The sequence below is a fragment of the Meleagris gallopavo genome, chromosome 2 (assembly GCF_905368555.1).
Source record: "Meleagris gallopavo chromosome 2, MGAL_WU_HG_1.1, whole genome shotgun sequence".
Classification (NCBI taxonomy): domain Eukaryota; kingdom Metazoa; phylum Chordata; class Aves; order Galliformes; family Phasianidae; genus Meleagris; species Meleagris gallopavo.
The window spans coordinates 104,176,672-104,201,295 of NC_139405.1; the positions used below are offsets into that span (position 1 = coordinate 104,176,672).

The 24,624-nt window shown below is 55.8% G+C and overlaps 2 protein-coding genes across 7 annotated transcripts in view; one reads left to right on the forward strand and one right to left on the reverse strand.

Moving 5' to 3' along the window:
- PTK2B (protein tyrosine kinase 2 beta) overlaps window positions 1-14,233 on the forward strand; it is a 21,278-nt gene extending 7,045 nt beyond the window's left edge. For 3 of the 6 annotated variants that reach the window (XM_019613348.3, XM_019613350.3, XM_019613346.3), the window contains exons 2-31: window positions 1,265-1,512; window positions 2,859-3,037; window positions 3,120-3,207; window positions 3,361-3,440; window positions 3,587-3,649; window positions 3,793-3,847; window positions 4,067-4,207; window positions 4,395-4,469; window positions 4,541-4,642; window positions 5,044-5,161; window positions 5,571-5,610; window positions 5,693-5,739; window positions 5,850-5,903; window positions 6,413-6,510; window positions 6,597-6,681; window positions 6,985-7,085; window positions 7,170-7,285; window positions 7,419-7,519; window positions 7,596-7,685; window positions 8,378-8,582; window positions 8,687-8,795; window positions 8,883-8,948; window positions 9,534-9,659; window positions 10,181-10,327; window positions 11,141-11,176; window positions 11,553-11,580; window positions 11,846-11,901; window positions 12,132-12,275; window positions 13,039-13,119; window positions 13,207-14,233. In XM_019613348.3, coding sequence (XP_019468893.1) covers window positions 1,265-1,512; window positions 2,859-3,037; window positions 3,120-3,207; window positions 3,361-3,440; window positions 3,587-3,649; window positions 3,793-3,847; window positions 4,067-4,207; window positions 4,395-4,469; window positions 4,541-4,642; window positions 5,044-5,161; window positions 5,571-5,610; window positions 5,693-5,739; window positions 5,850-5,903; window positions 6,413-6,510; window positions 6,597-6,681; window positions 6,985-7,085; window positions 7,170-7,285; window positions 7,419-7,519; window positions 7,596-7,685; window positions 8,378-8,582; window positions 8,687-8,795; window positions 8,883-8,948; window positions 9,534-9,659; window positions 10,181-10,327; window positions 11,141-11,176; window positions 11,553-11,580; window positions 11,846-11,901; window positions 12,132-12,275; window positions 13,039-13,119; window positions 13,207-13,422 — 3,095 coding nt within the window. In that variant the 3' untranslated portion in view covers window positions 13,423-14,233. The remainder of the gene's footprint in view (window positions 1-1,264; window positions 1,513-2,858; window positions 3,038-3,119; window positions 3,208-3,360; window positions 3,441-3,586; window positions 3,650-3,792; window positions 3,848-4,066; window positions 4,208-4,394; window positions 4,470-4,540; window positions 4,643-5,043; window positions 5,162-5,570; window positions 5,611-5,692; window positions 5,740-5,849; window positions 5,904-6,412; window positions 6,511-6,596; window positions 6,682-6,984; window positions 7,086-7,169; window positions 7,286-7,418; window positions 7,520-7,595; window positions 7,686-8,377; window positions 8,583-8,686; window positions 8,796-8,882; window positions 8,949-9,533; window positions 9,660-10,180; window positions 10,328-11,140; window positions 11,177-11,552; window positions 11,581-11,845; window positions 11,902-12,131; window positions 12,276-13,038; window positions 13,120-13,206) is intronic. The other 3 variants (XM_085218233.1, XM_085218234.1, XM_085218235.1) reach the window with 3 other exon arrangements.
- On the reverse strand, window positions 14,085-23,170 carry CHRNA2 (cholinergic receptor nicotinic alpha 2 subunit). Its single transcript, XM_003204566.5, has 7 exons — window positions 23,051-23,170; window positions 20,508-20,746; window positions 19,115-19,269; window positions 18,191-18,235; window positions 17,959-18,068; window positions 16,541-17,627; window positions 14,085-15,993 (listed from the first exon to the last, which is right to left on the reverse strand). Exons 2-7 carry the CDS (start codon window positions 20,569-20,571, stop codon window positions 15,868-15,870), a joined length of 1,587 nt encoding a protein of 528 aa, XP_003204614.2. The 5' UTR covers window positions 20,572-20,746; window positions 23,051-23,170; the 3' UTR covers window positions 14,085-15,867.
- Window positions 23,171-24,624: the final 1,454 nt, after the last annotated feature.

A 24,624-nucleotide genomic window follows, 5' to 3' on the forward strand; every position in this document is an offset into this window, starting at 1 on the left:
TTGACTGTTTCATGGCTGAGAAGTGCCTCTTGGCTGCTGGTGATACGTGTGCACTGAGTGTGCCCGGTCTCAGCCCGGCTGCATGCAATGGGATGGGGCAAGCGGTGCCTTTGCCATCCCTTGTGCCCTGCTCACGGCCCAGAAATCCCCACAAAATAAAGGAGGACAACCGAGACTTGCTTGGGATCTGTTATATCAACGCAGGCTAAATGTGGTTTCCAGTAGTTCTCAGCAAAAAAGCCAAACCACTTCTGTTCCGGCCCAAGAGATGCAGGCTTCTAGATTGTTTGCCCTCTAAAAATAAAAGAGTTGATCAATATAAATAACTATCGCCCTTCCGGGTGCGAATGAGTCCGAGCTGCTTGCCCCATTTTGCTCTGATCTCTGCAAAAAGCTCTCTGCTAAATGCAGCTCTGCCGGGGGGTCACACTGCACTGTCCCACACTGCAGAGCACGCACGGGCAAGCCTTGGATTTTGGGGGTGAGTGAGGGGCTGGGTGAGGGATGCTGGACCAGGAGGGATTAATTATTCCAGTTAATAGAGATGGAGATACAGGGGCACGCTGCTCTGGAGGTGGTGGAAATGAAAAGATGTTGTTTGTGAGGGGATGGGGTCGCAGAGGTATTGCTCTGGAGGTGATGGGGACATTTGGGTGTTACTCTGGAGGTGATAGAGATGTAAAGGTGTTGCCCCAGAGGTGCTGTGTACATGTGGGCACGTTGTTCTGGAGGTTGTGGGGACGTAGAGACATAGCTCCAGATGTGATGAGGACAAAGAGCTGTTACTCCAGAGATAGCAGAGACACAGCAATGTTGCTCTGGAGGTGGTAGAGACACAAGAGTATTGCTCTGAAGGTGATGGGAACACAAATGCATTGCTCCAGAAGCGCAAAAACATGCTAGGGGCACAAAGATGTTGGTCCAGAGGTGCTGGGGACATAGGGACATTGCTCTGGTGGTGCTGGGGATGCAAAGATTTTGCACTGGTGGTGCTGGAACCAAATGGGCACATTGCCATGGAGGTGCTGGACAAGTGGAGGTGTTGGTTCTGGAGGTGCTGGAAACACAGGGGCATTGCTCTGGGAGTGACAGATACAGAGATGTTACTCTGGAAGTGACATGGATGCAGAGGTGTTTCTCCAGAGGTCCCCTTTGTCACACTCCTTTGTCTCCATCTTCTCCTTCCTACCCCTCCTTCCTCTCTCCCCCTCCCCACCCGCCCCAGGTGTCCCCACCTGGTGACACGGCGCTTGTCTCCCCGCAGGGAAGGGATGCTCAGCCCCTAGCACCCCCCCAGCCATGAGCATGTCAGCCCTCCCTGAGCCCCTGGGCCGCCCACGGAGCAGCTCCTTCCGCAGCCTGGCTGGGACTCTGGAGGCCAACCTGGGCATGGGGACGCTGGAGGAGGACAGGGAGGAGATGCGCATCCTCAAGGTGTGCTTCTACAGCAACAGCTTCAACATGGGCAAGAATTTCAAGCTGGTCAAGTGCCCCGTGACAACAGAGATCCGGGTATGTAGGCATGGGGCTCATGGGGATGGGGAAGGTGGTGGGGACCTTTTTGTCCTTTTGACCTTTTTGGTGGCAGAGGGAGCACCCATAGTCCCATGGCTCCAAAACCTGGAGAGCAAGGAGATGGTCTAGACACAATTAGCAACCCAGTAGGCCCCTTTCTGGCCAGCAAAGAGCAGTTCCCATGCCATGGAGTAGACATAGAATCAATGAAGTTGGAAGACCTTTAGGATCGTCAAGTCCAACTGTCAACCCATCACACCATGCTGACTCATATGGAATCATAGAATCAGTGGGGTTGGAAAAGACTTCCAAGATCACCAAGTCCAACTGTTGGCCCACCCCCATCATGCCCATACCACATCTCTAAACAGAATCATAGAATGACTAAGGCTGGAAAAGACCTCTAAGGTCATCAAGTCCAACTGTTGACCTGTCCTCACCATACCCTCTAAACCATGTCCCTAAATAGAATCACAGAATCATTAAGGTTGGAAAAGACCTCCCGGATCATCAAGTCCAACTGTAGCCTCATCACCACCATACCCACTAAACCATGTCCTGGGATGCTTGGAGAGTTGGGGTGGTATCATAGCTCAGTGGGAGGCTTGGTTCTGTAGCAGCCCCTGTGTTCCCTCCACCCCAAAGACCTGGTAGAGAAGGGGTTGGAGATGTCTCACCATCTCCCCACATACGTGCTGTGGTGTCTCCATGTCAAGGGCCACATCCGTGGGGAGATGCTGAGACCTCCCCTGCCCCTTCTCCAGGGATGGACTCTACCACCTCCCTAGGCAGCCTCTCCCAGTGTATCACCACTCTTTTGGAGAATTTTTTCTTAATATCACACCCAAACCTCATCTGGTGCAAGCTGAGGCCATCACCTCTGTCCTAAAGTGTCCCTGCTGTCCTACTGCAGATGCCCAATGCTCCATATACTGCAGCTGATGCTATGCATCAGGGGTAGCTCTGCTGAGGTACAAGGGTGGAAACCTTGTACCTGATTAGGTTTTTACTCCTCACTATAACACACCAGAGAGCTTGGGTGAGACGTGCAGGCTGTGGGTTGGTGTAGGGCAGGCTGAAGGCATCTCCGGAACCTCAGGTGGAGACTGCAGAGGCTGTGGTCTTGCAAAGGGGCTGTGGGTTTGTAGCATTTCCTCCTCGTTTTTGAGATCTATTGTCTCATGCAGAACGTGAAGGCTTAGGATCGAGTCCCTTTCACAGGGGCAGTTTGTATTTGAGAGGGCATGGGAGGTACTTTGTAAAGGAGAAACCACAGCAACCAAGGGGTCAGCCCTTGGCAGCTGCAGGGCTCTGAGCCCCGCTTGCTGCATCCCTGCCCCCAGGAGGTGATCAGATCCATCCTGGTGAGCGGCCGCATCGGGCCCAACATCCAGCTGTCCGAGTGCTACGGGCTGCGCCTGAAGCACGTCAAATCAGACGAGATCCACTGGCTGCACCCTGAGCTGACGGTGGGCGAGGTGCAGGAGAAGTACGAGTGCCTGCACCTGGAGGCCGAGTGGAGGTAGGGGATGGGGACCTGGGCACGTGGTGGGGGTCCCTCTGTGTGCCCCCCACAGCTGAGCGGGACTGTGCTGTGCCCCCAGGTACGACCTGCAGATCCGTTATCTGCCTGAGGACTACATGGAGCGTTTCTTAGAGGACAGGACCACACTTCTCTACTTCTACCAGCAGGTTCTTCAGAGCCCCCTACCCACTCCTGGCATCGCTGGGCTTCACCTCTCCCCCAGCCCAGCACACCCCAAGGAGGGATCCCAATGTGCATGCACCCCTGTGAGCATCCCCACCCCCTGCCCCCACCCCCTCAGCTCTGTTTCTCCCCATCAGCTCCGCAGCGAGTACATGCAGAACTACGCCAGCAAGGTGAGCGAGGGCATGGCCCTGCAGCTGGGCTGCCTCGAGCTCAGGTACGTTCTGCTGGGTGCTTGGGGAGTGGGAGCAGGAGGGGACTTCCAGCACCCAGCTCGGGGGGCAGAGCCCTGGGGGGAAGCACGTGGAGAAGGGGTGCACGAGGATACACAAATAGCTGTCTGACATCGCTCCCTTCCTGCAGGAGGTTTTACAAGGACATGCCCCAAAATGCACTGGATAAGAAGTCCAACTTCGAGTTCCTGGAGTGAGTAGGCACAGCTCGTCCTGCAGCCCCTGTGCTGGGAGCAGCCCTGCTGCACCGTGCATCCCCTGCTTTGTTGCTGCAGCCCCCAACGTGTTCTCAGTCTGCACGTGGCCCTTGACATGTGCATGGTCTCTGCTCTGCAGGAAGGAGGTGGGCTTGGACCTGTTCTTCCCCAGCCAGATGCAGGAGAACCTGAAGGTGAGGGACGTGCACACGGAGATGGCTGATTGCCTGCGGCGAGCAGCTCTGGGTGCAGGCTGGGTGTGCATGCACGTGTCAGTGCCTGGGGGTGGTCTTGTGTGTGTGCACACATGGTTGTGCATGCAGATGCATGTGCATGTCTGCAGCTGAGTGCATGCATGTCTGTGTGCACGTGTGCATCCCATGGCACACACCTCGTCCCTGCTCTGCCCGCAGCCCAAGCAGTTCCGCAAGATGATCCAGCAGACGTTCCAGCAGTACGCACTGCTGCGGGAGGAGGAGTGCATCCTCAAGTTCCTGCATACACTCTCCACCTTTGCCAACATTGACCAGGAGAGCTATCGCTGTGAGCTCATTGTGAGTGCACGGTGAAGGGTGCACTGGGGTCTTTTTGGGGCTGGGGGCACTGCGGGGGGCTGCTGCTGCACCCATGCATTCAAGGTGGGTGTGCGCTGCCTCTCCCGGGCATCACAGAGGGGAGGGGTGAGATGGATGTGGAGAAAATCCCCCCAGAATGTGCATCTTCCCTCTGTCCCATGCACAGCAAGGGTGGAACATCACGGTGGACCTTGTCATTGGGCCGAAGGGCATCCGGCAGATGACAAGCAAGGAGGCCAAGGTAGGGGGGTCCAGAGGGGTGAGGATACCCCCAGGGCAAATGCTGGGGTCTGACAGCACTTTTGCCTGCAGCCCACCTGCCTGGCTGAGTTCAAACACATCAAATCCATCAAGTGCTCCAGCGTAGAGGATGGCCAGGCTGTGCTGCAGCTGGGGCTCAGCGGCACCCCCCAGGTGAGGCAGCTTTGGCACTGGGGGGGGGGACATATGCAGAATTTTGTAGGTGGGGTGGGGATGGCCGTGGGATGGTGTCTTGTCCCTGCAACGGACAGCCCCATTCCCACTGGGGGCTAGGTTAGGGTTAGTTAGGGTTAGGGTTAAGGTTAGGGTTAGGGTGGGTTAGGGCTCCTTCCTAGAGCCATGACCATGATGGTGCTCTGGGCCCCACCAAAGTGCCTGGATTGGCCCTGCCAGGGGATGGGGTTGAGGATGGGGTACCAGCTGGGATGGTGCTGTGCAGTATGGGGAGGTGGTACCCAAATCATCCCAAGGTACAGAAGAGGGGACATCCCCTGGGCTCCAGGTTTTGGAGGCAATAAACAACCTCTGTTTATTGTCCCTATCACCTGCCCCAGTCCCTGGCCATCAAAACGTCGTCTCTGGCTGAGGCAGAGAACATGGCTGACCTCATTGATGGCTACTGCCGGCTGCAGGGGGGCCTGGACACATCCCTCATCGTCTTCCCCAGGAGAGGTGAGTCATCTATGGGTACCTATAGGTGCAGGCATCTCCCTGCTTTTGGATGTCCCCACCAAGGCCCATTGGCAGCCCATCCATGCCCCATTCCATGCCTTCCTCCCCTGCCCCAAGGGCTTTCTCTGGAGCTGCAACATCATCTTAACTTCCCAGCCATTAGCCCAACCTGAGACCCTGCACACACTCTGCATGTGTGCTTGCACCCAGTTTACCTCTAGCCAAGGGGTGGTGGCATTTCCATAGCAAGAGTTTTCCTAACACCTTCCCAGACAACATGGGGAGTTGCTGGGGAGCAGGGGGGTGGCTGCCCGTTGTCTGCATTGGAAGGAGGGACACAGGATGCACACTTGCACCCCCTGGGGCGCATGGCCCAGCTGGGAGGTGACTGCCTGTTGTCCTCCCACAGAGAAGGAGAAGAGGAGCAGCCTTCCACGGATCCCCATCCCGTGAGTATTGCAGGGGGTGCTGGAACCCCTGCCTTGCCCCACTGTGCCCTGCTTGCTGACCCCAACTTCCCCCTGCCTGCAGGCACCTGGAGGAGCGGCACTCTGCTGTATCTGACAGCCTCAGTGTGGGTGAGTTGGGGATCCCCTTCTTCTCCACTGACTGTGGGTGGGGAGCTCTGGGATGGGCACTTTGGCTTTCCCTGGTTGCATCTCTGCCTGCTGCCTTCTTCTTGCCCCAGATTCTGAGATTTATGCTGAAATCCCTGACGAGACCTCACGCCCGAGATCTGGAGGTGGGTGTCACCCCTTGGGTGCCCTCTTGCCCATCTCCCTCCAGATGCCATCTCCCTGTTCTCCCCTTCCTCCTGCTTGTCCCAGTTTCCCACTGCATCTTCAACAGTGCCAAAATGTGGGGGCTAGGTTTTGCCCACTCTGCCCACCCTACCCATGATCTCCAACCCTTATGTCCATCATCTCCCTATGCCATACATCTCTCCCTGTGTCCATCATCTCATCTCCCTATGCCCACCATCTCCCTATGCCCATCATCTTCATATTTTCCCCTTCCCCTTGCCCACTCAACTTCCCATCATAATCCCACCAGATCTGGGGTCTAAGTTTTGCCCACTCTGCCCACCTTACCTCCTGGAGGTACACACTATGGAGCAGGTCCCATGGGACTCTGCCTTGGCCAAGGGGATGATGGAGCAGATGTGCACCCAAAACCTCCCGCTTAGCACAGGGAGGGGTGCGAGCAGCTCCCCCTGCCCCAGCAACCAACGGTGCAACCTTCTTCTCTCAGCCCAGCACTATGGGATCTGCCGGGAGGACATCACGCTGGGAAGGATCCTGGGGGAAGGCTTCTTTGGCGAGGTGTACGAGGGCACCTACACTAACCCGGTGGGTGTGCAGTGCTGCCTCCTCCCCACCCACCTCCTCTGTGCCCGGGGGGAGTGGGGTTGAGCTGCCCCCATCTCTGCTTGCAGAAAGGGGAGAGGGTGAATGTGGCTGTGAAGACGTGCAAGAAGGACTGCAGCCCTGAGAACAAGGACAAGTTCCTGAGTGAGGCAGGTATGTCATTGCAATGCAGAGCAGGATGAAGAAGGGGTCCCATACCCTCCGTGCTGTGACAGGGTTTCCCCAGATAACTGTCTTTTGGGGGAAGAAATCTGCTGGAATCTTGTGTGAGGGGAGGTGGGCACCATCTGTGCGTAAACCCGTTGAAACCCTATTGTGGACAGCAGGAGCTACCTGGCTGTTCCTGCTGATCTGGCTCTGTCTGCATGTCACAGAGCTTCCCCTGCACCCCTGGTGGGGTTGGGGCTGCTGGAGGTTCCCCTGTGGTAGGGAACCTGAGGCAGGGTCTCCCCACAGTGCTGATGAAGAAGTTGGATCACCCCCACATCGTGAAGCTCATTGGCATTGCAGAGGAAGAACCCACCTGGATCATCATGGAGCTGTACCCCTATGGGGAGGTGTGTGGCTGATGCTGCTGGGGGCTGTTCCCCCCACCTTGGTGCTGCCTTTCAGCCCCTGAGCCCCCACCTGTCCTCTTGCAGCTGGGTCAATACCTGGAGCAGAACAAGCACTGCCTCACCGTGCCCACGCTCGTCCTGTATGCGCTGCAGATCAGCAAAGCCTTGGCGTACCTGGAGGCCATCAACTGTGTGCACAGGTGAGGTGGGAGCAGCAGGGCAGCAGCAGGGGCTGGTAGCACCCCTTGCAGACTCGTTTTGCAGCCAGAGGAGCTGGTTTCTCTGGATGTGGTGGTCCAGCCTTCATTCCCAGTCAAAGTACTGTCCTTGCAGGGACATTGCAGTGAGGAATATCCTGGTGGCCTCCCCAGAGTGTGTGAAGCTGGGTGACTTCGGACTCTCCAGGTACATCGAGGATGAGGAGTACTATAAAGGTAAAGCAGTAGGATGTGGGCTTGTGTCAGCCCATCTGCAGCCATAAGCATGGCTGCCATCTATCTGTCCCTCCAGCATCCGTCACCCGTCTCCCCATCAAGTGGATGTCTCCCGAGTCCATCAACTTCCGACGCTTCACAACAGCCAGTGATGTCTGGATGTTTGGTAGGCAGTGGGATGGAGATGGGATGGGTCCTGGGCACATCTGGAGGCAGCATCATGGTGCACAGGGACATATTCTGCTCTGGTGTGGCAGTGATAGCTCAGCCTTGGGGAAAGGCTCCTGGAGCAGAACGTTTGCAGTTCCAACTCCTCAATTTGGGATGCTCTACTGTCATTGGAAGCATCCTGCACTCAAGATGTCAACCTGTTACCCTGGAGGTTTTCAAGGAACGTTTAGACTTTCTGTTGAGGGACATGGTTTAGTGAGAGCTATTGGTGATCGGTGTATGGTTGGACTGGGTGATCCTGTCTTTTCCAACCTTGGTGATTCTACGGTTCTATGATTCTAACTGGGGGCATCCCAAACTTAAGATGCTCAACCATCATTGGGAGCAACCCCCATTTAAGGTGCTCAGCCCTTACTGGGGGCATCCCACATTCAAGATGTCAACTGCCATTGGGGGCATCTCTCATTCAAAATGCTTAACCATCACTGGGGGCATCCTGCATTCAAGATGCTCAACCATCATTGAGGGCATATTGAATTTGAGATGCTCGAGGATCTGGATTAAACATTACTCCCTGAAAACATGCAGAGCCTGGCTCTGTCACCAGGCCACCAAAACCTTGGGCAAGGGGATGGTCCCTAGAGTGGTAACTGGCATCATCTGTGACTTCTCCCCTGTGCCTTGCAGCCGTGTGCATGTGGGAGATCCTGAGCTACGGCCGGCAGCCCTTCTTCTGGCTGGAGAACAAGGACGTGATTGGGGTGCTGGAGAGGGGCGACCGCCTGCCCAAGCCCGACCTCTGCCCACCCATCCTCTACACCCTGATGACGCGCTGCTGGGACTACGACCCCAGCGAGAGGCCCAAATTCAAGGACCTGGTTTGCAGCTTGAGGTAGTGGGAGAGATTTTGGGGCACCTTCCTCCTCCACCCACCCATCCCATTCATCTCCCTGCATCAGGGCATGGCACTGAGGTCCCCTCTCTGTCGCCCTGCAGTGACATTTACCTGATGGAGAAGGAGCTGGCAAAGGAGCAGGAGCGGAACAACCGCCACCGGCCTCCCAAAATCATGGAGCCACCAACTTCCCAGGAGCCGCCCCCCAAGGTGGGACATGAATGCAGAATGCTGCAGGGCAAAATGAGGTGCCTCCTTGCTTGCACCCCCCTCACCTTTCTCCCTCTGCTCCCACAGCCCAGCAGACCCAGGTACAAACCTCCACCCCAGAGCAACCTCCTGGCACCCAAACTGCAGTTCCAGGTAAGGCTGTATGCCCCAAGCAATCCACGGGGAACACAAGGGCTTGGCCCCAGGAAGCTGTGCCCAGAGCTCCAGCCTCTAGAGCTGGTGGCTTTTGGGTCTCAGAGCCACCAAAAGCCAGCAGGACAGCGCACTGCTTCGGGCTCAGTCTTATTTCTGCCTCAGAGCTCCAAGAGTGGCTTTTGTCCCAGGGCAGGGCAGTTTGCAAAGCTCCCCTCATCCTGTTGTTTGCAATGCTCTTCCCATTCTGTTATCAATGCTCCCCCATCCTTTTGGCAATGCTCTCGCAGTCCCATGTGTATGCATAGCTGCAAGGAGAGGAGGTTTGCTGCACTCTAGTGCTGCCTGCAGCTGAGTTTGTACCGTTCCTTGGAGCATCCCTACACTCTTGGATGCTTTTTGGAGCCAGGCAGGGGTTTGGGCAGGAGCATAGTTTTGGGAGCAAGCGTTGTGGCAAAGACAGTCCTATGCTGCTCCTCTGTGATGTTCTGCTGTGAAAGCCTCTGTCCCACACTCTTTGCTCTGTCCATGTGTCCGTCTGTCTGCCTGCTCCCATGGCTTTGTCCCGTGCCCGCCTTGCCACAGGTGCCTGAGGGTCTGTGTGCGAGCTCACCCACCCTCACCAGCCCTGCCGAGTACCAGTCTCCAGCCAGCTCCCTGCACACCCCTCCGCTCCACCGCCACAACGTCTTCAAGCGCCACAGCATGCGGGTAAGAGAAGGAGCCGAGGGGATCACGAGGACTGCACCGAGGAAGGGGCTCGGCGGGGGAATGCTCTGTGCTTGGCACTGCTGCTGCTTCCAGCTGTGTACCTGATCCTGCACTGCACTGCTTGAGGCCGGAAGGGCTGCCATGATGTTTGCATGCATGCGCACCAAAGTGGAGGTGTGGTGGTGGAGGAGATGCTGGCATGGAGTACCCAAAATCCAGCTGGGGTGCTCCAGGGATGGGTGGCTGCAGCGTTGTCTCCTAGCGTTTAGCTCCTCAGTATCACTGCATGGCCCCAGAATCAGGGGCAGGTGATGCCCTGCATCTGGTGATGATCTGCTGGATGGTTTGGCACAATCCCAGCATCGTGAGCATCTGCACCACGGGCACAGTGCACTGCTCTGGTGCTGAGCTGCATGCCCAGGAGCCCGGAGCATGGCTTTGCATGTACAGAACTGTGCCAACACCGCATTGGGAGGCTCGTGGTGCTGAGCCCCCCCCATCTCTGCTGCTCCATCTGCCAGGAGGAAGACTTCCTGCGTCCCAGCAGCAGAGAGGAGGCACAGAAGCTGTGGGAGATGGAGAGGCTGAAGATGCGGCAGGTGCTGGACAAGCAGCAAAAGCAGATGGTGGAGGACTACCAATGGCTGCGGCAGGAGGAGAAATCCCTGGTGGGTAACATTGGGCTGGGGACAGACTTTGGGCTGGGTGCTCCCAGCTCTCGCATTGCCACCATGCACCAAGCTACAGCTTGCTTCGTGCAATATAACCACAATTGCAGCACGCTGCAATCACAGCAGGTGTGCAGCTGCAGTGGTTTGTGCACAGCCAGATGTGTCAGGGCGGCCCCCATCACCAACCCACTCACACCTCTCTGTGTTCTGCACCTCGCCGAGCTGCGATGGGAAGCAAACGCTTTGACACCTGCGCAATTTTTTAAACGCAATTGCATCTTCACAAGCTTTTATAATGCTTTTTAAAGCCAGCATCAAGGTAGCTAATGTGTGACTAATGCACCAGCGGCAGCGAGATGGAAAATCTTTTATTAGCACGACTGACGCAGCCATGGAGCAGTGCCCAGCTCTGGTGCTGCAGCAGCATTTTGGGGAGCAGCAGCTCGGGATCCTGGTGCCCCATGGAAGGGATGAAGACAGGGACAGGTCCATGAGGGGCTGTGGGGCTGCAGATACGGGCCATGCTCCTGGGGTGTGCATTTGGGGTCTTCTGGAGGCAGGAAAACCATAAAGGTCCCCAGAGATCAGAGATGGATTTTCCTGGATGATGTTGGGCAAAGCGAAGGGGGGAATGCTTCTTTTTCTGTTGGGAATTGGGATGAAAGAATCAGAATTTGGGAAAGTTTTGCCATGAAGGGAGTAGAAGGAAGGGAACAGTTCTCCAGAGGTCCCCGTATTTCCCTTTCCTTCCCTTTTCCCTTATCTCTCCCTTTTCCCATCACCTCTCACAAACCTTCTCCCCTTTTTCAGGACCCGACAGTGTTCATGAACAACAACACTGCTCTGGTGAGTGCTGCCAGCCCCAGAGAACCCTGTTGACTGCATTCATCTGCAGAGGGTCCCTTCTCCTGGGGGTGGGCAGGAGATACGTACAGCTTGCAATGGTCCCTGCTGCCCTTTTTCCGGCCCTGCTCTTGGAAGCATTTAGGGATCGCTGGGGTCAAATCGCTTTCTGTTGTCATGCTGGGGAATCCCTGTCCCCCAATTACAGAAAACTTGTCCAAAACTCTTAATGGGGTACAATCAATGCTTGCAGTCCAGACCTGCCCCCTGAAGCCCTCTGGAATGAGGATGCCTCCACCCTGAGGCAGTGCCTCCTCCACTCTTGCTCCTCTGAACAGGATTTCCCACCTCTCATTTGCTGCTGTTTCTTCCCCTGCAGCTGCTCCCGGAGAAGGAGACGGATTACAGTGAGTGTCCCTGCTGCCTTTTGCACCAGCCCTGTTCCAGCAATCCCAGATCATCACCAGGAGTGGCTCTGCCTGCCCCAAGGGCTCTGCTGTTCCACAAGTGGGGGGCTGAGCTGCAGGCATCCCCTTTTCCTTGCTCTGATGGTGGAGGGGAGGTGGCATACAGCTGTGTCAAGTTGGGGTGTCCTGAGTGGTGTGGGGCATGAGGGACATGCACACACGTCCAGGGAGCATCCAGAGTAACTCTCCTTCCTTTCCCTTACTGATGGTGTAGCGGAGTTCACGGCCCCCCCCCAGAAGCCTCCAAGACTTGGGGCACAGGTAAGACTTCCTCAGACAGCCACTGTGGTCCAAGTCTTCCTCCACAACCATTTACTTCTGTTCGTCTGCAAGACAGGACTTCTTGGACCAACTAAGCAGTGTCCAAGTTGCGGGTGGGAGGTGGATGGGTCTGGGGTGCGGAGACCGGCCAGGGCTCTCCACCGATGTTGGTCTATTCCTTCCTTGCTCCCTTGCTGTCCTGAGCCCACCGTGGCCCTGTTCTCTGCCAGTCCATCCAGCCAGCTCCCACTGCCAATCTGGACCGCACGGATGACACGGTGTACAGCAACGTCATGGACCTGGTGAGGGCTGTCCTGCAGCTGAAGAATGAGATCAGCCTCCTGCCGCCAGAGGGGTACATCCTCGTGGTGAAGGTAGGGGAAGCAAAGGGAAAGCAGGCCTCCTGTGGGGATCGTGAAGGGGAGCTGGGAATCAGCCTGCTGAGCAGCTCCCACTGAGAATTCTTTTTGGAAAGACTTACGTGTATAGGAGGGAGCATTAGCAACACACCTTGGGTCCTTGGGTCAACGGTGGGAGCAATTCTAGGATGTCTTGTTCCTTCAGTGGCTCCTAGAGTCAATGACAGGAGAATTTCCAACATGCCCTGCTCCTTCCCTGTGGCCTTGTGTCAATAGAGGAGCATATCCAACATGTCTTGCTCCTCCAACGTGTCCTTGTGCCAATAGCAGGAGGAATTCCAACGTGCCTTGATCCTCCACTGAGTCTTTGGATCAGTGGTAGGAGCAATTCCAGCATGCTGTGCTCCTCCATTGGGTTCTTGGGTCGAGAGTGGGAGTGTTTCCAACATGTCTGGCTCCTCCATTGCGTCCTTGGGTCAGCGATGGGAGCACTTCCAATATATCCTGCTCCTTCTTTTGGTCAATGGTAGAGCATTTCCAATATACCCCACTCTTCTCTTCTGTTGAGTCCTTGGACCAATGGTGAGAGCATTTCCAACACATCCTTTGGTCCAGGTATCAATTCCAGTATGCTCTGTTCCTCCATTGGGTCCTTGAGTCCAAGGGGAGCATTTTCCCCCATTCTTCTCTCCCCACTGGGATCCTTAAATCAGCATCAGGGACTGTGCACCACTGTCCTGTGCCTGGAGCCATTCTAACCCTACCACTCACCCCACAGAACGTGGGCCTATCCCTCCGCAAGCTGATCGGCAGCGTGGATGAGATCCTGCCCATCTTGCCCGCCACTTCCCGCACCGAGGTAGGGCTGCAGCAGCCCCATGGGGATGGGAATGGGGGAGGGGGCTTGGGGACACCCCCAGCTATAACCTCTGCACGTCATGGCCAGATTGAAGGGACCCAGAAGTTGCTCAACAAGGACTTGGCTGAGCTGATAAACAAGATGCGCCTGGCACAGCAGAACGCCGTCACCTCCCTGAGCGAGGAGTGCAAGAAGCAGATGCTGACAGCCTCCCATACCTTGGCTGTGGACGCCAAGAACCTGCTGGATGCTGTGGACCAAGCCAAGGTCCAGGCCAACCTGGTGAAGCTGTGCTTGGAGTGAGGGAATATGAAGGGGTGGGGAAGGAGAAGAGGAGCAGAGGCAACGCCGCATTGGTCGGTGGCGATGGGAGGAGAGCGGTGTGGACGAGCTGGCTTCTGTGTGTCTCCCGTGGCCTCGCCGCCTTGTCCTCCATGTCCCCCTCCTCCTGCAGCTGCTTGTGTCTTTAGCATCATCTCGTCAGTCTTCTGAAGAAAGGAGGTGCCTGGTGACACGTCCCTCCAAAGGACTGGGGGTGGCCTGGCTGTCCCCAAAGGTGGATGAAGGTCCCTTTGGCTCAGTGGCACCAATGGGGCTGTATGTCCATTCGGTGGGCCCAATGGGGCTGTCCAGTGGGTCCGTGTGTCTATCCAATGGGTCTCCATGTCCGTCCCATGGCCCCTCCCAGGGGCAGCACATCCAACTGGGGACCCGCGCCCTGCTGCTCGGTGCTGGGAGCTGTGGACACGGTGACCAGGGGAGCTGGCTTCCCGGGAGGGGCTCACTGGAGGGACTGTTTGCATTTCCTTGTACATTATATAGAAGAGTTTATTTAATAATGGGCGTGCGTCGGGTCGGTTCTCGCATCCAGCCCCAGCCTGGGGAGTGTGGGAGGGATGGGTCCCTGTGCCCGCAGCTGTCAGTGCCACAAACCAGCCGGGAGAATGGGGCCTCTTCCAGCTGAGTTTGCTCCAAGCTACTCTATGTAAACGACAGCAGCAACAAATTCTCTGTTCGGTTTGTGCTTGAATTGGAAATCGTACGGTTCGGGCTTTTCCCCAGCATCTTCCCACAACGCTGCTCGCGCTGGCTGAGATAAACCATGCACCAAGTCCTGCTGTGCCTTTGCTTGCTGACGTCCCCCTCTCCTGGAAAAGAATGCAGGCTGGACTCCAGAACCCTGCAGCAAGGGTGTCCCTTGTTCACCTCTGGTCGTAGAACCACTGAATCATTCAGGTTGGAGAAGACCTCCAAGATCCACGAGTCCAACTCCAACCCACCCCCCCATGCCCATCCCTCAGTGCCACATCCCCACAGTTCTGGAACACCTCCAGGGACGGTGACCCCACCACCTCTCTGGGCAGCTGTGCCACTGCAGCACTGCTCTTTATGAGAAGAAATGTTTCCTAATATCCAACCTGGATCTGCCAGCTCTGGAGCCCCACCAACTCCCAAATCCATGCAAGGTACCACTCTCCCTGTTCCCATGCCAGGTCTTGCTAAGCAGAACTATTTTTGGGTATTTGTGCTTTGCCTTTCAAAGAGCATCAGGAAATCATGGCAAGTTCAGAGTGGAGGTAGTTGGGAAACATTCTGGGGGACGGTACAATCAAGAGGATGGGTTCTCCATAGAGAAGGGTGTTTGGGGTGCTTGCTGTGTCACACTGGAGTTCACTCCAGAGCTTCTGCTCCATCCCCAACCAGGCAGAGCTTTGCTGAAAGAGGGATTTTGGTTCTGGAGGCAACCAGCAAGGAGTTTAGAAGGGCTGATGTGGAGAGGAGATGAGCACACCGGGCTCTGCAGAGCCACAAAACTGGGATGTATTGGGTCAGATGCACACAGACCCATGCATACATCCAGCTTGCTGCCTTGCACATCCTATATCTCAACCCTGTGTGCACACAGCACAGGATTCATGAGCAGCAGCAACACCCTTGGGATGTGCATTTTTCTCAGTGGCATCATTTATTCCAGCCCATTTCACTCCTGATAGCACAAAGTGTTTTCTGAAACCCGTCAGGTCACATCCAGCTCCTGGGTTGGTCTCCTGGAGGAAAAGCCCCACAGGGAAAGCCTGGCTTCAGGGCACAGATAAGAGTAGATCTTTGCAAGCACGTGTCCTTTAGGGTGCATGGAAGATAGAAATTAAAGCTGGATTGCAGCAGTCATCAGAGCGAGGGGGTTTGGGGTCTGCTTTTTATCACAGGTATGGGACAAAGAGGAAGATTTGCCCAGGATGCCTGTGCTGACGAACCCACCAGCACACACGTGGGCTGGTGCAGTGTGGTCGCTTGTGCTGCTGGGCTTTGCAGAGCAGAGAAGAGCAGAGCCCCTGAGCTGTGTAGCGTGAGCAGGAACTTCTGCCCCTTCCTGCTGCCACACCCCAAAGCACTGTGTCCTGCCCCACGTTGTGATGGCTGTGGTCCTGAGGCAGGATGCATCCAGAAGCAGCTGTGTTATCCTCTCTTGAAGTCACAACCAGACATGTCCCTTGGCTTCCAGATGGAACCCGCAGCAGCTGAGGGAAGTGGATGCCTCTTCTAGATGCCTCCATTCCACGTTTGGTTGGTGGAGAGGCTGTGCTGAGCTTTCCTTGAGGTCAGGATGGCCACCACCATGAGCAGGACAGCAAGAAGCAGGGCACTCCCAGCACACCTTTTGCTTCCCCCCCCCACCGCTGCACCTCCCACCCAAGGGTCCTTCATGGTCATGATGCTGTGAGAGGTACCCACATAACCCCCTGATCCCTAAATCATCCCTGCCAGGTAGGGTGGGAGGAAGAGTCCCACGGTTCCCAGCAAGCAGACGATGATGAACATCCAGAGGAAGATGCGGTCTATCACCATGGCCACGTACTTCCAGTCCTCCTTCACCTGCCAGGAGGAGAGGGGCTGTGAGCTGCGGGTAGAGGGTGAAGCCTCCAAGGGTTAGGAGATGTCTCAAGCGTAAGGTGTGGGGATGGATCTCTACAGGGAGGCTGCTGGGGGCATAGCAAACCCCACCCAGGTGTTCCCAAATTGTGGGTTGGGGTGCAGGCTCTGGGCTGGGTGATGGATACTGACATAATGTAGAGCAGTGCAGCTGGGAGAGGGGCATCCTGCACCCTGCAGCCTGAGGAACATTGAGCTGACCTGGTAGAACCCGTATTTCATAGAATCATAGAATCATTAAGGTTGGAAAGAGCACTAATATCATCAAGCCCGACCACCAACCCATGCCTGTAATTGCTGTGACTGCTCTAGACCATGTTGCTCAGTGCAACATCTATCCTTATTTCCCAGGAGGTGATCATAGATCCCCTGAACTAAGGTCCTCAGCATGCACGGCTACAACTGGATATCCCCATCACTGACCCCCGTGGAGGGAGCACTGGGTTGGAGAACTCCCCTCACCCCCAGCCCTCAGTTGCCTCCCACTCACCGAGAAGTCAGCATCCTCTGCTCGCAGGTGGTCTGCGATGTACTGCACACCCTCCAGGGCCCTCAGGATGCTGGGTGACAGTGTCAGCCCTTGATCAGAGCCCACCTCCTCCCCCTTGAGGGGCACCTGGGGAGCTGGGCCTGCTGATGCTTTGCCCGTTTGGCGTCCACAGCTGTAGCGGCACTGGGTGCCCTGGGATCCCCCTGAGGGCACACGGCTGGGATACGTCTTCTCCTCCTCTTCCTCTTCCTCCTCTTCCTCTTCTTCCTCCTCCTCCTCCTCCCACTTGTCATCCACATCGGTCTCCAGCCAGCAGCGGGAGGTGCTGAGCCTGGTCCCCGGAGGGTCATATTGGCCTGTGGTCCCCTCAGCAGGGAGCAGCACCGGGGGTCGCTTCATGAAGAGCCAACGGGGGATGAAGCCCAGGAAGAAGCTACGCACCCAGTGGGGCATGGTGTGGGTGCTGGGGGAGCGGTGGTGCACATTGAGGACAAAAACAGTGATGATGATGGAGAGCGTGACAAAGATCATGGTGAAGAGGAGATACTCGCCAATGAGTGGGATGACCAGAGAGGTGGAGGGGATGATTTCGGTAATGAGCAGCAGGAAGACGGTGAGGGACAGAAGGACGGAGATGCAGAGTGTGATCTTCTCACCGCAGTCGGAGGGCAGGTAGAAGACCAGCACGGTGAGGCAGGAGATGAGCAGGCAGGGGATGATGAGGTTGATGGTGTAGAAGAGCGGGAGGCGGCGGATGACGAAGTAGAAGGTGATGTCTGGGTAGATCTCAGTGCAGCAGTCGTACTTCTTGGAGTTGTACCTGCCAATGGCGTTTATGATGGCCCACTCGCCACTCTCCCAGTAGTCCTTGAGGTCCACATGGTGTTCCATGTTCTCCAGGTCGATCTTGGCCTTGTCATATGTCCAGGAGCCAAACTTCATCTTGCAGTTCTGCTGGTCGAAGGGGAAGTAGGTGACATCAATGCTGCACGAGCTCTTGTAGATGGCGGGTGGCACCCACTTCACTTTCCCATTGGAGAAGAGGTGGGCCTTTGTCATGTGTGTCACAGCAAACTCCCCGTCGGCACTGTGGGGACAGAGAGGGTGAAGGGTTCGCCTCAGAAAACAGGGGCAGGAGCTCCATCCATTCGCAATGGGATGGGTTGTGTTGGGATGGGCTGGGATGGGGTGGGGTGGGATAGAATGGGATACAATGGGATGGGATCCGATGGAATGGGATGAGATAGGATGAGCTGGGATGGAATGTGGTGCAATGGGATGTGATATTGTGGAATGGGATGGGATGGGATGGGATGCCATGGGATGTGATACTATGGAATTGGATGAGATACGATGGGATGAATGTGATGGAGATGAGGTAGAATGAGAGGACTGGTCCTAGGGATGCATCATCTCACTTGTTGTAGAGCACGATGTCGGGGATCCAGATCATCTCAGAGGGCACCCTGATGGAGGTGACATTGTCAAAGTCCTCTGGGTTCCAGCGCAGCTTGTAGTCACTCCACTCCTGGAAGGAGGCAAGGAGGACACCAGGTGACCTTGGGTCTGGTGGGAATGAGCTGCCCAATACCATCCTCCTCCTCCTTTACTCTCTCCAGCCTGGGCCCCATGGATGGCACAGACTCCTACCTGCTTCAGCCAAACGTTTGTGGTCATCATTTGGTTCTTCTCATCCTGCAGTGGGAAATGGAGAGATGAGAATAGGACAGAGAAGGTTCATCCCAACACTGCATCAATCCTAATATCACCCTTCTGCTTATCCTGCTCATGCTGCCGAGCTCCCGTTCTGCCGCTGGGGTTCAGTTCCTTAAAGCAACTGAGCACCAGCACAAGATGCAGGAGAGATTGGATATTTGCTCACTAGATGGCAGCAAACAATAGTGTATTGTGGCAGCAAGCTCGGAGAAGTTCTGGTGGGTAGACGAGTGCAAATACCAGGGATAAATGGGCAGATGGATGGATAGATGAATATATGGATAGATGAAAGGGCAGATAGATGATGGATTTATCTAGGCTCTGTGCAGCAGATAGTAGATAGGCTATAGATAGTAAAGAGTGGCTGGGTACCTTGCTCTGAGTGATCCCTCTGGGGCAGGGAGGACAGGGGGGAGACCAAAGGGACCTGGGGGTACCTTCAGTGCCAAGCACCCTGGGGATCTGGGGGTTCTGTGATGGTAGGTGGGAGGGAGGATGGATGGATGGATGGGTGGATGGATGGATGGACGGATGGATGGATGGACGGACAGATGGGTGTGCGTGACAGTAACAAGCAAGGCATGGATGGAAAAACAAGCCCAGGGATAGCCCTATAGGTATAGATGGTGGGAAGATAAAAATGGGGATAGAGAGCTGTGCAGTTTCCCTTGATGCTCTCTTGCTTTCAGGGGAAGGGAAAGCTTGGGATGGAGCAGTGATGAGCAATGTCCCCTGCTCGTTGGAGGTTTTGTGGAGGCAGGTGGGTGGCTTGTCCCCTTCTGGGGACAGACAGCAGCATGGAGGGCAGAAGAAATGTCTCAGAGGTCCTAGGATGGAATCCCTGTGTGGGCACCTTACCACATCGATCAGCTGTGCTATTGACAGCCCGAACTTCACTATGACCACATCAGAGGTGTTGGGCACTGGCCGTGACCACCGGTTGTAGCCTGTGAAGAGATGCTTGAAGAGACGGTCCTCAGCAAAGCCGTGGGGCTGCTTCTGCTCCCGGGCAGCTGTGGAGACATGCAGCAGGTGCAGAGCATCCTTGCACTACCCAAAAAGGGACTGTGCACATCACAGGACACCCCAAAATAAAAGCAATTATAAATGTCACTCTCTCCCATTCCCTGCAGTGGAGGCTTTCCACTCTGCCTCTTTACTGCTCCATCTCAGTACTGCTTGAGGGAGAGGGCAGGAGCTGCCCCCACAGATCTCCGGGTGAGGATTTGGGGTTCTCTAAACCACTTGGGAAAGGGACATTTCTGGGCATGGAGGTGGGAAGAGGGGAATTGGCCTCTGCAACTGTGCCCTATGCTTGTTGGGCTGTGCAAGGTCAACTTAGTAATGTTAGCTTGGAAGTTGGTGAGAAAATCCTGCTCCTGAATGGCCAAGGGTCACCTCACAGCCCCCTCTAGCAGCTCTTACTGGTGTAAACTGGTTGGGCTTTGCAAGCTGGAGGCTGCAGCTGGTGCAGAGTTTGGATCTAGTGCAGACTTCCCAGAGAGCAGCCATTGGGCTCAACTGGAGGATGGAGGATAGAGATTGGAGGCTAAAGAATGGAGGTTGGAGGATGGAGGATGGGGATCGGGGGAAGGATGGAGGATGGAGGATGGAGGTAGAGGATGGAGGATGGAGGTTGGAGGATGGAGGATGGAGGTAGAGGATGGAGGATGGAGGTTGGAGGAAGGATGGAGGATAGAGGATGGAGGTTGGAAGATGGAGGGTGAAGAACAGAGGGTGGAGGATGGGAGATAGAGGATGGAAACTCCTTGCTATGTGGAGCAATCACTGGCATTGCTCTCCGGTGCCACCAGCCAGCCCACGTGCTTGTGCTGCATCGCACAGCATCGCTTGCATCTGTCCTTGCTTGCTGCGGAGCTCCATAAATTTCTTCAGTGGAATACTTCACATAGCAAAGCGCAGCCAAAAAGGCATTGTACGGGTGGCTGTGCCCAGCAGCAGGATGGATGTACAGCTCCACAGCTGGCGCATCCCCTGTGCCCTGTGCAAGCTCTCCCCACTGCTCAGCTTGGGGCAGGCAAACCCAGCGTGGGTTTTCCCTTGCACACTACTGGGGGTTGAGCACTGAGCAGCAGGGGGTGTACGGGGAGGAATGCTGCTGGATGAGGGAAGAAGCAGGATGCCCTGCTCCTGGGAGCTCTTATACTGTTGGGAGATTGGGACTCAGGGAAAAGCTGGGCCCAAGGGAAGGGCATTCAGATACCCCAGAGAAAGAAAGGAGAGCCCTTACCTGCCTGGAAGATGGCAAAGCACCACACGAGGAGGGGTATGATGCTGCAGCACGGCCACCCCATGCTTCCTGCAGTGTGAGCCCAGACGTGGGCACAGCGACTTAGTAGGAAAAGCCATCATAGGGCAGCTCCAGCAGGGTGTCCTGTGTGTCCCCACCACCAGCAAGCTCCAGAGGAGCCATGGACAGAGCTGGATAGTGTGGCCAAGCCTCTTGACCAAGATTTCCTCCCTTTTTTTCTGGAAAAACACCAGAGAGTGGCACTGTCACTGTGATGCCACCCCACTGCAGTTCTAGGAGGTGGAATGGTCCCACTCTTCCTACAGCCGACAGAGAAATCAGTTTCTGACTTGTACTGGGGCCAGAGGAAAATGTGTCCAGAGCATCCTCTCCTTATTCAGTGGGTGCAGTGTGGGTTTTGGGACTCCTCTGGGGAGCTCCATCTCTTTGAATCAGTTGGACCCTATGATTTAAAGTCACGGGAATGGTGCAAAGCCAAAGCAGAATTAAAAAGAGATCCCTTGCAGGGGCACTGAGGGTGTGGATGGGCTGACTGTATGCCTTGCTGCAAAACTTCAGAGCACCCAGGAGGAAACATTCCCAAGCCTCCTGCCCATGGGACAGCATGGCAGAGTGGCATAGAACCACCCCTGGAGGATGCTTTGTTCCAGCTGCTTTTGGGACACAGCACTGTCAGCCTGGTGATGTGCTGGCAGCATGCCCTGTGCCTCAGGGATGGCCTCAGTGATCCTGTTGGGACCCCTGGGAAAGGCTCTGGGTGCTCTGGGGACACCTGGGGATTGTCTTAAAGCTGGATATCCACTCGTCCACCATCCATCCATCTACACAACCATCCATCCATCCATCCGTCTGTCTGTCCATCTGTCCATCCATCCAATCAACCATCCATGTGTGTGCTCAGATTCCCTGTACTCTGTATGTCAAATCTCTGCAATGGGGAAAATCTCTTGCTCTGCAGCAGTCCCAAACCTCAAGCTCATGACTCCTCCTCCATGCCCAGCTTGTACCCCAGCAGCAGCTTCTGCATTCTAGAGAGGCAATTGCCTTATCCCCAAAGCAACGGATCAGTGGATCTTCCCAGCCCAGTGCTGACTTTGGTGAGCGAGGACATCCTTTGAATTCCCACCCAGTCAAACCAAGGAGCCTTCATTAACTTGTCATTGCTGGGGTTTTTTTTTTTGCGCAGTTTTCAACTTGTGGCCATGCTGATTAATACACGGATGGTGGAGGGGGTGGAAAAAGAAATGGGAGGAGAAACAACGGCCACTGCGCTGAGATAAAAATTACAGATGTGGCTGAGATATCTAAAAACATGGGAGAGAACCAGGCTGCTGGGGAGCCGCTCCTTGGGCTTGATTGCAGAGTGTGACGTAAAAGAAAGTTGAGGATTTTTAGGGGTTCTCCCAAGGATAAACGTTGGAGAAGGGAAAAAGGTGCCCAGGCTGATGGGCAGCATTGCAGGGAACAGCTGATACCTGTCAGGGACGGGGAGTTCTGCAGGGAGCACGAGGCTGGGGATGTGCACCCATGTCTTGAGGTTTGGTTGGGGACAGGGAAGGTGATAAGGGGACTGCCTGGGGGGCTGCAACCCTAAAAGCACACTGTGTGATATCCGCCTCCCCACAGCATCCCTATCTCCATCGCTGCCCCTCCTGCATCGCCATCACCATCCCCCTGTATCCCTATCACTGCCCTTAATGCATCAGCATCCCATCACTGCCCCTCCTGCATCCTCATCGCCACCCTTAATGCATCCCCATCCCATCACTGCTCCTCTTGCATTCCTGTTGCTGTCCCTCCTGCATCCCCACCACTGCCCCTCCTGCATCCCCATCACTACCCCTTAATGCATCCCTATCCTACTGCTGCCCTTCCTGCATTCCCATCACCGCCCCTCCTGAATCTCCATCACCACCCTTAATGGGTCCCTATCCCATCACTGCCCCTCCTGAATCTCCATCACTACCCCAATGCAGTCCCATCACATTGCTGCCCCTCCTGCATCTCCATCACTGCCCCTCCTGCATCCCCATCACTGCCCTTAATGCATCTCCATCGCTGTCCTTAGTGCATCTCCATCCCTCACCACCCCATGTCCAAACAATTTCCCCGATGGATTTCCCATCTCTTCACGACACCAAGTGCACTGACCCCTCTGCAGCACTGCCCCGGGGGACATGAAATGCTCACTCGGTCTGTGCCAGGCGCATTCCCCCAGGGCTCCAGCAGCCGCTCAAGGCTGAACCTTGGGATGCCTGCGGGCGATCCCAGCTGAGCCCTCAGCAACAAACGTGCAGTCAGGGCAGCAGCAGGAATAAATAACTTCCAGAGAGCTCGTTGCTTTTGTGCTCTTCTGCTTTGTTTTAAAGGGAGAGCGTGGGGGATTTTCAGATGGGAACTTCACGCGCAGATGGGAAACTTTCCCCGCTGCTCCGAGCATTGAGGCAGCGCTCTGCATTTAAGGAGGAGGATTTCCCAGGGAAGAACCGCGTCTCTCCTCCCCACCCAGCCCCGTCCCTTACCTGAAGAGAGGTCCTGTGCTCCGTTCCCTTCGCTGAGCCCACGCACGGGGTGGGGATGCTGTGCCGCGGAGGCTCCGGCGTGCAATGGGCTCCAGTGGGGGATGTTCTGCTGTCCTCAGAGCGGTGACGAAAGGGGAGGAGGGAGGAGGGTGAGCCCAGAGCGCTGCGAGGAGGAGGAGGAGAGGGGAGGAAGGCTCTCTGTGGCCCCCTGCCCCCTTTCTTGTCCTCCTGTGTCTGGATGGGATGTAGGGATGTGCAGCAGGGCAGTGGGGCTGCAGCACGGTGTGGGGCACTGGGCACTGCATGGGATACTGCAATGGGCTTTGCATGGGGTACTGCAAGGGACACGGCAAGGGGCTTCGTGTGGGGGCACTGCATGGGGCTTTGCAAAGGGCATATTGCAGGGAGACATTGCATGGGGTATTGCATGGGGGCACTGAATAGGGCATTGCACAGCGTGCTCCCTGGTGTACTGCGTGGGGCATCCCACGGAGTATTGAATGGGGTGTTATAGGGGAGATTGCATGAAGTATTCCATAGGCAGTCCAAAGGGCACTGCACGGAGTGTTGCAAGGGGCATTGCATGGGTGTTCCATGCAGTACTGCAGAGGGATGGGGGCAGCTGCCCCCCACCAGCTTAGGGTTTGCCCACTCACCCACCTGCCCTGAGTTGGTTTTGGGGTCAACCTGCTCATGGGCAGCTCCCACAAAATGCTGCCAAGGAGAATGTCACAAAATTGAGAAAGCATCCTGCATCTCCCCCACTCTGCAGGACTGTTTTCCCTTCCACCTACAGCCAGACTGAGACGCCCATTGGGTGCAAACAGAGGAATGGGGACAGAGCTTTGACAGGGGGTCTCTCTCCATCTGCAAGAGATGGGAAACCCTGAGCTCACCCCTCTCACCCCCTTCCTGGGCAAAGGCACAGCCCTGACCCAGACCACTCTCCCTCCTTCCTTCCTGCTAGGAAATGTACTGCACAACCTTCCTGCTACTGATGCCCAGGACTGCAATTTCCAGCCCTGGGGGACCTGGAGAATAGTTTGCATCCTTTCCCCTGGGAGGCAAACAAGGAGGCAGAGCCAGGCTTGGGGGGCACTAGAATGTGCTTCTCTCCCCTTCTGCAGCCCAATGTTGGACCCCAGCCCACCTGCATGGACTGAAATCGGGGCAGTGGGTGCCACCTCTGGCTGCTGAGCACCCAAAATACCTGAGGAGAGGAGCACTGAAGTGGATGCATCACCACTCTGGGTGCTGTCCTTCACTGAGGAAGGAGACAAAGCAGATGTGGCAATAACGCTGACGCCTGGCAGAGCGCAATGCATCTTTATTGTGCTGCCTGCAGCTCCTGGGGATGTGTCACTGCTGGTTGCCCGAGGTGTTCCTGTTGCCCAGCCTCAGGGTTCTGCAGTGCACACCTATGGTGTCCCCAGGCCCTGTGATGGTGTGGCCAGGACGTGTCCTCCTTGTATTTAAATAGATCAGAGTTTTCTGCCTCCAGCTATTTTCCTAATGCCCAACCCTCTGTAGGTTCAGTGCACTCCGGTTGCCAGCTTCAATTTACTGCTGGGCTG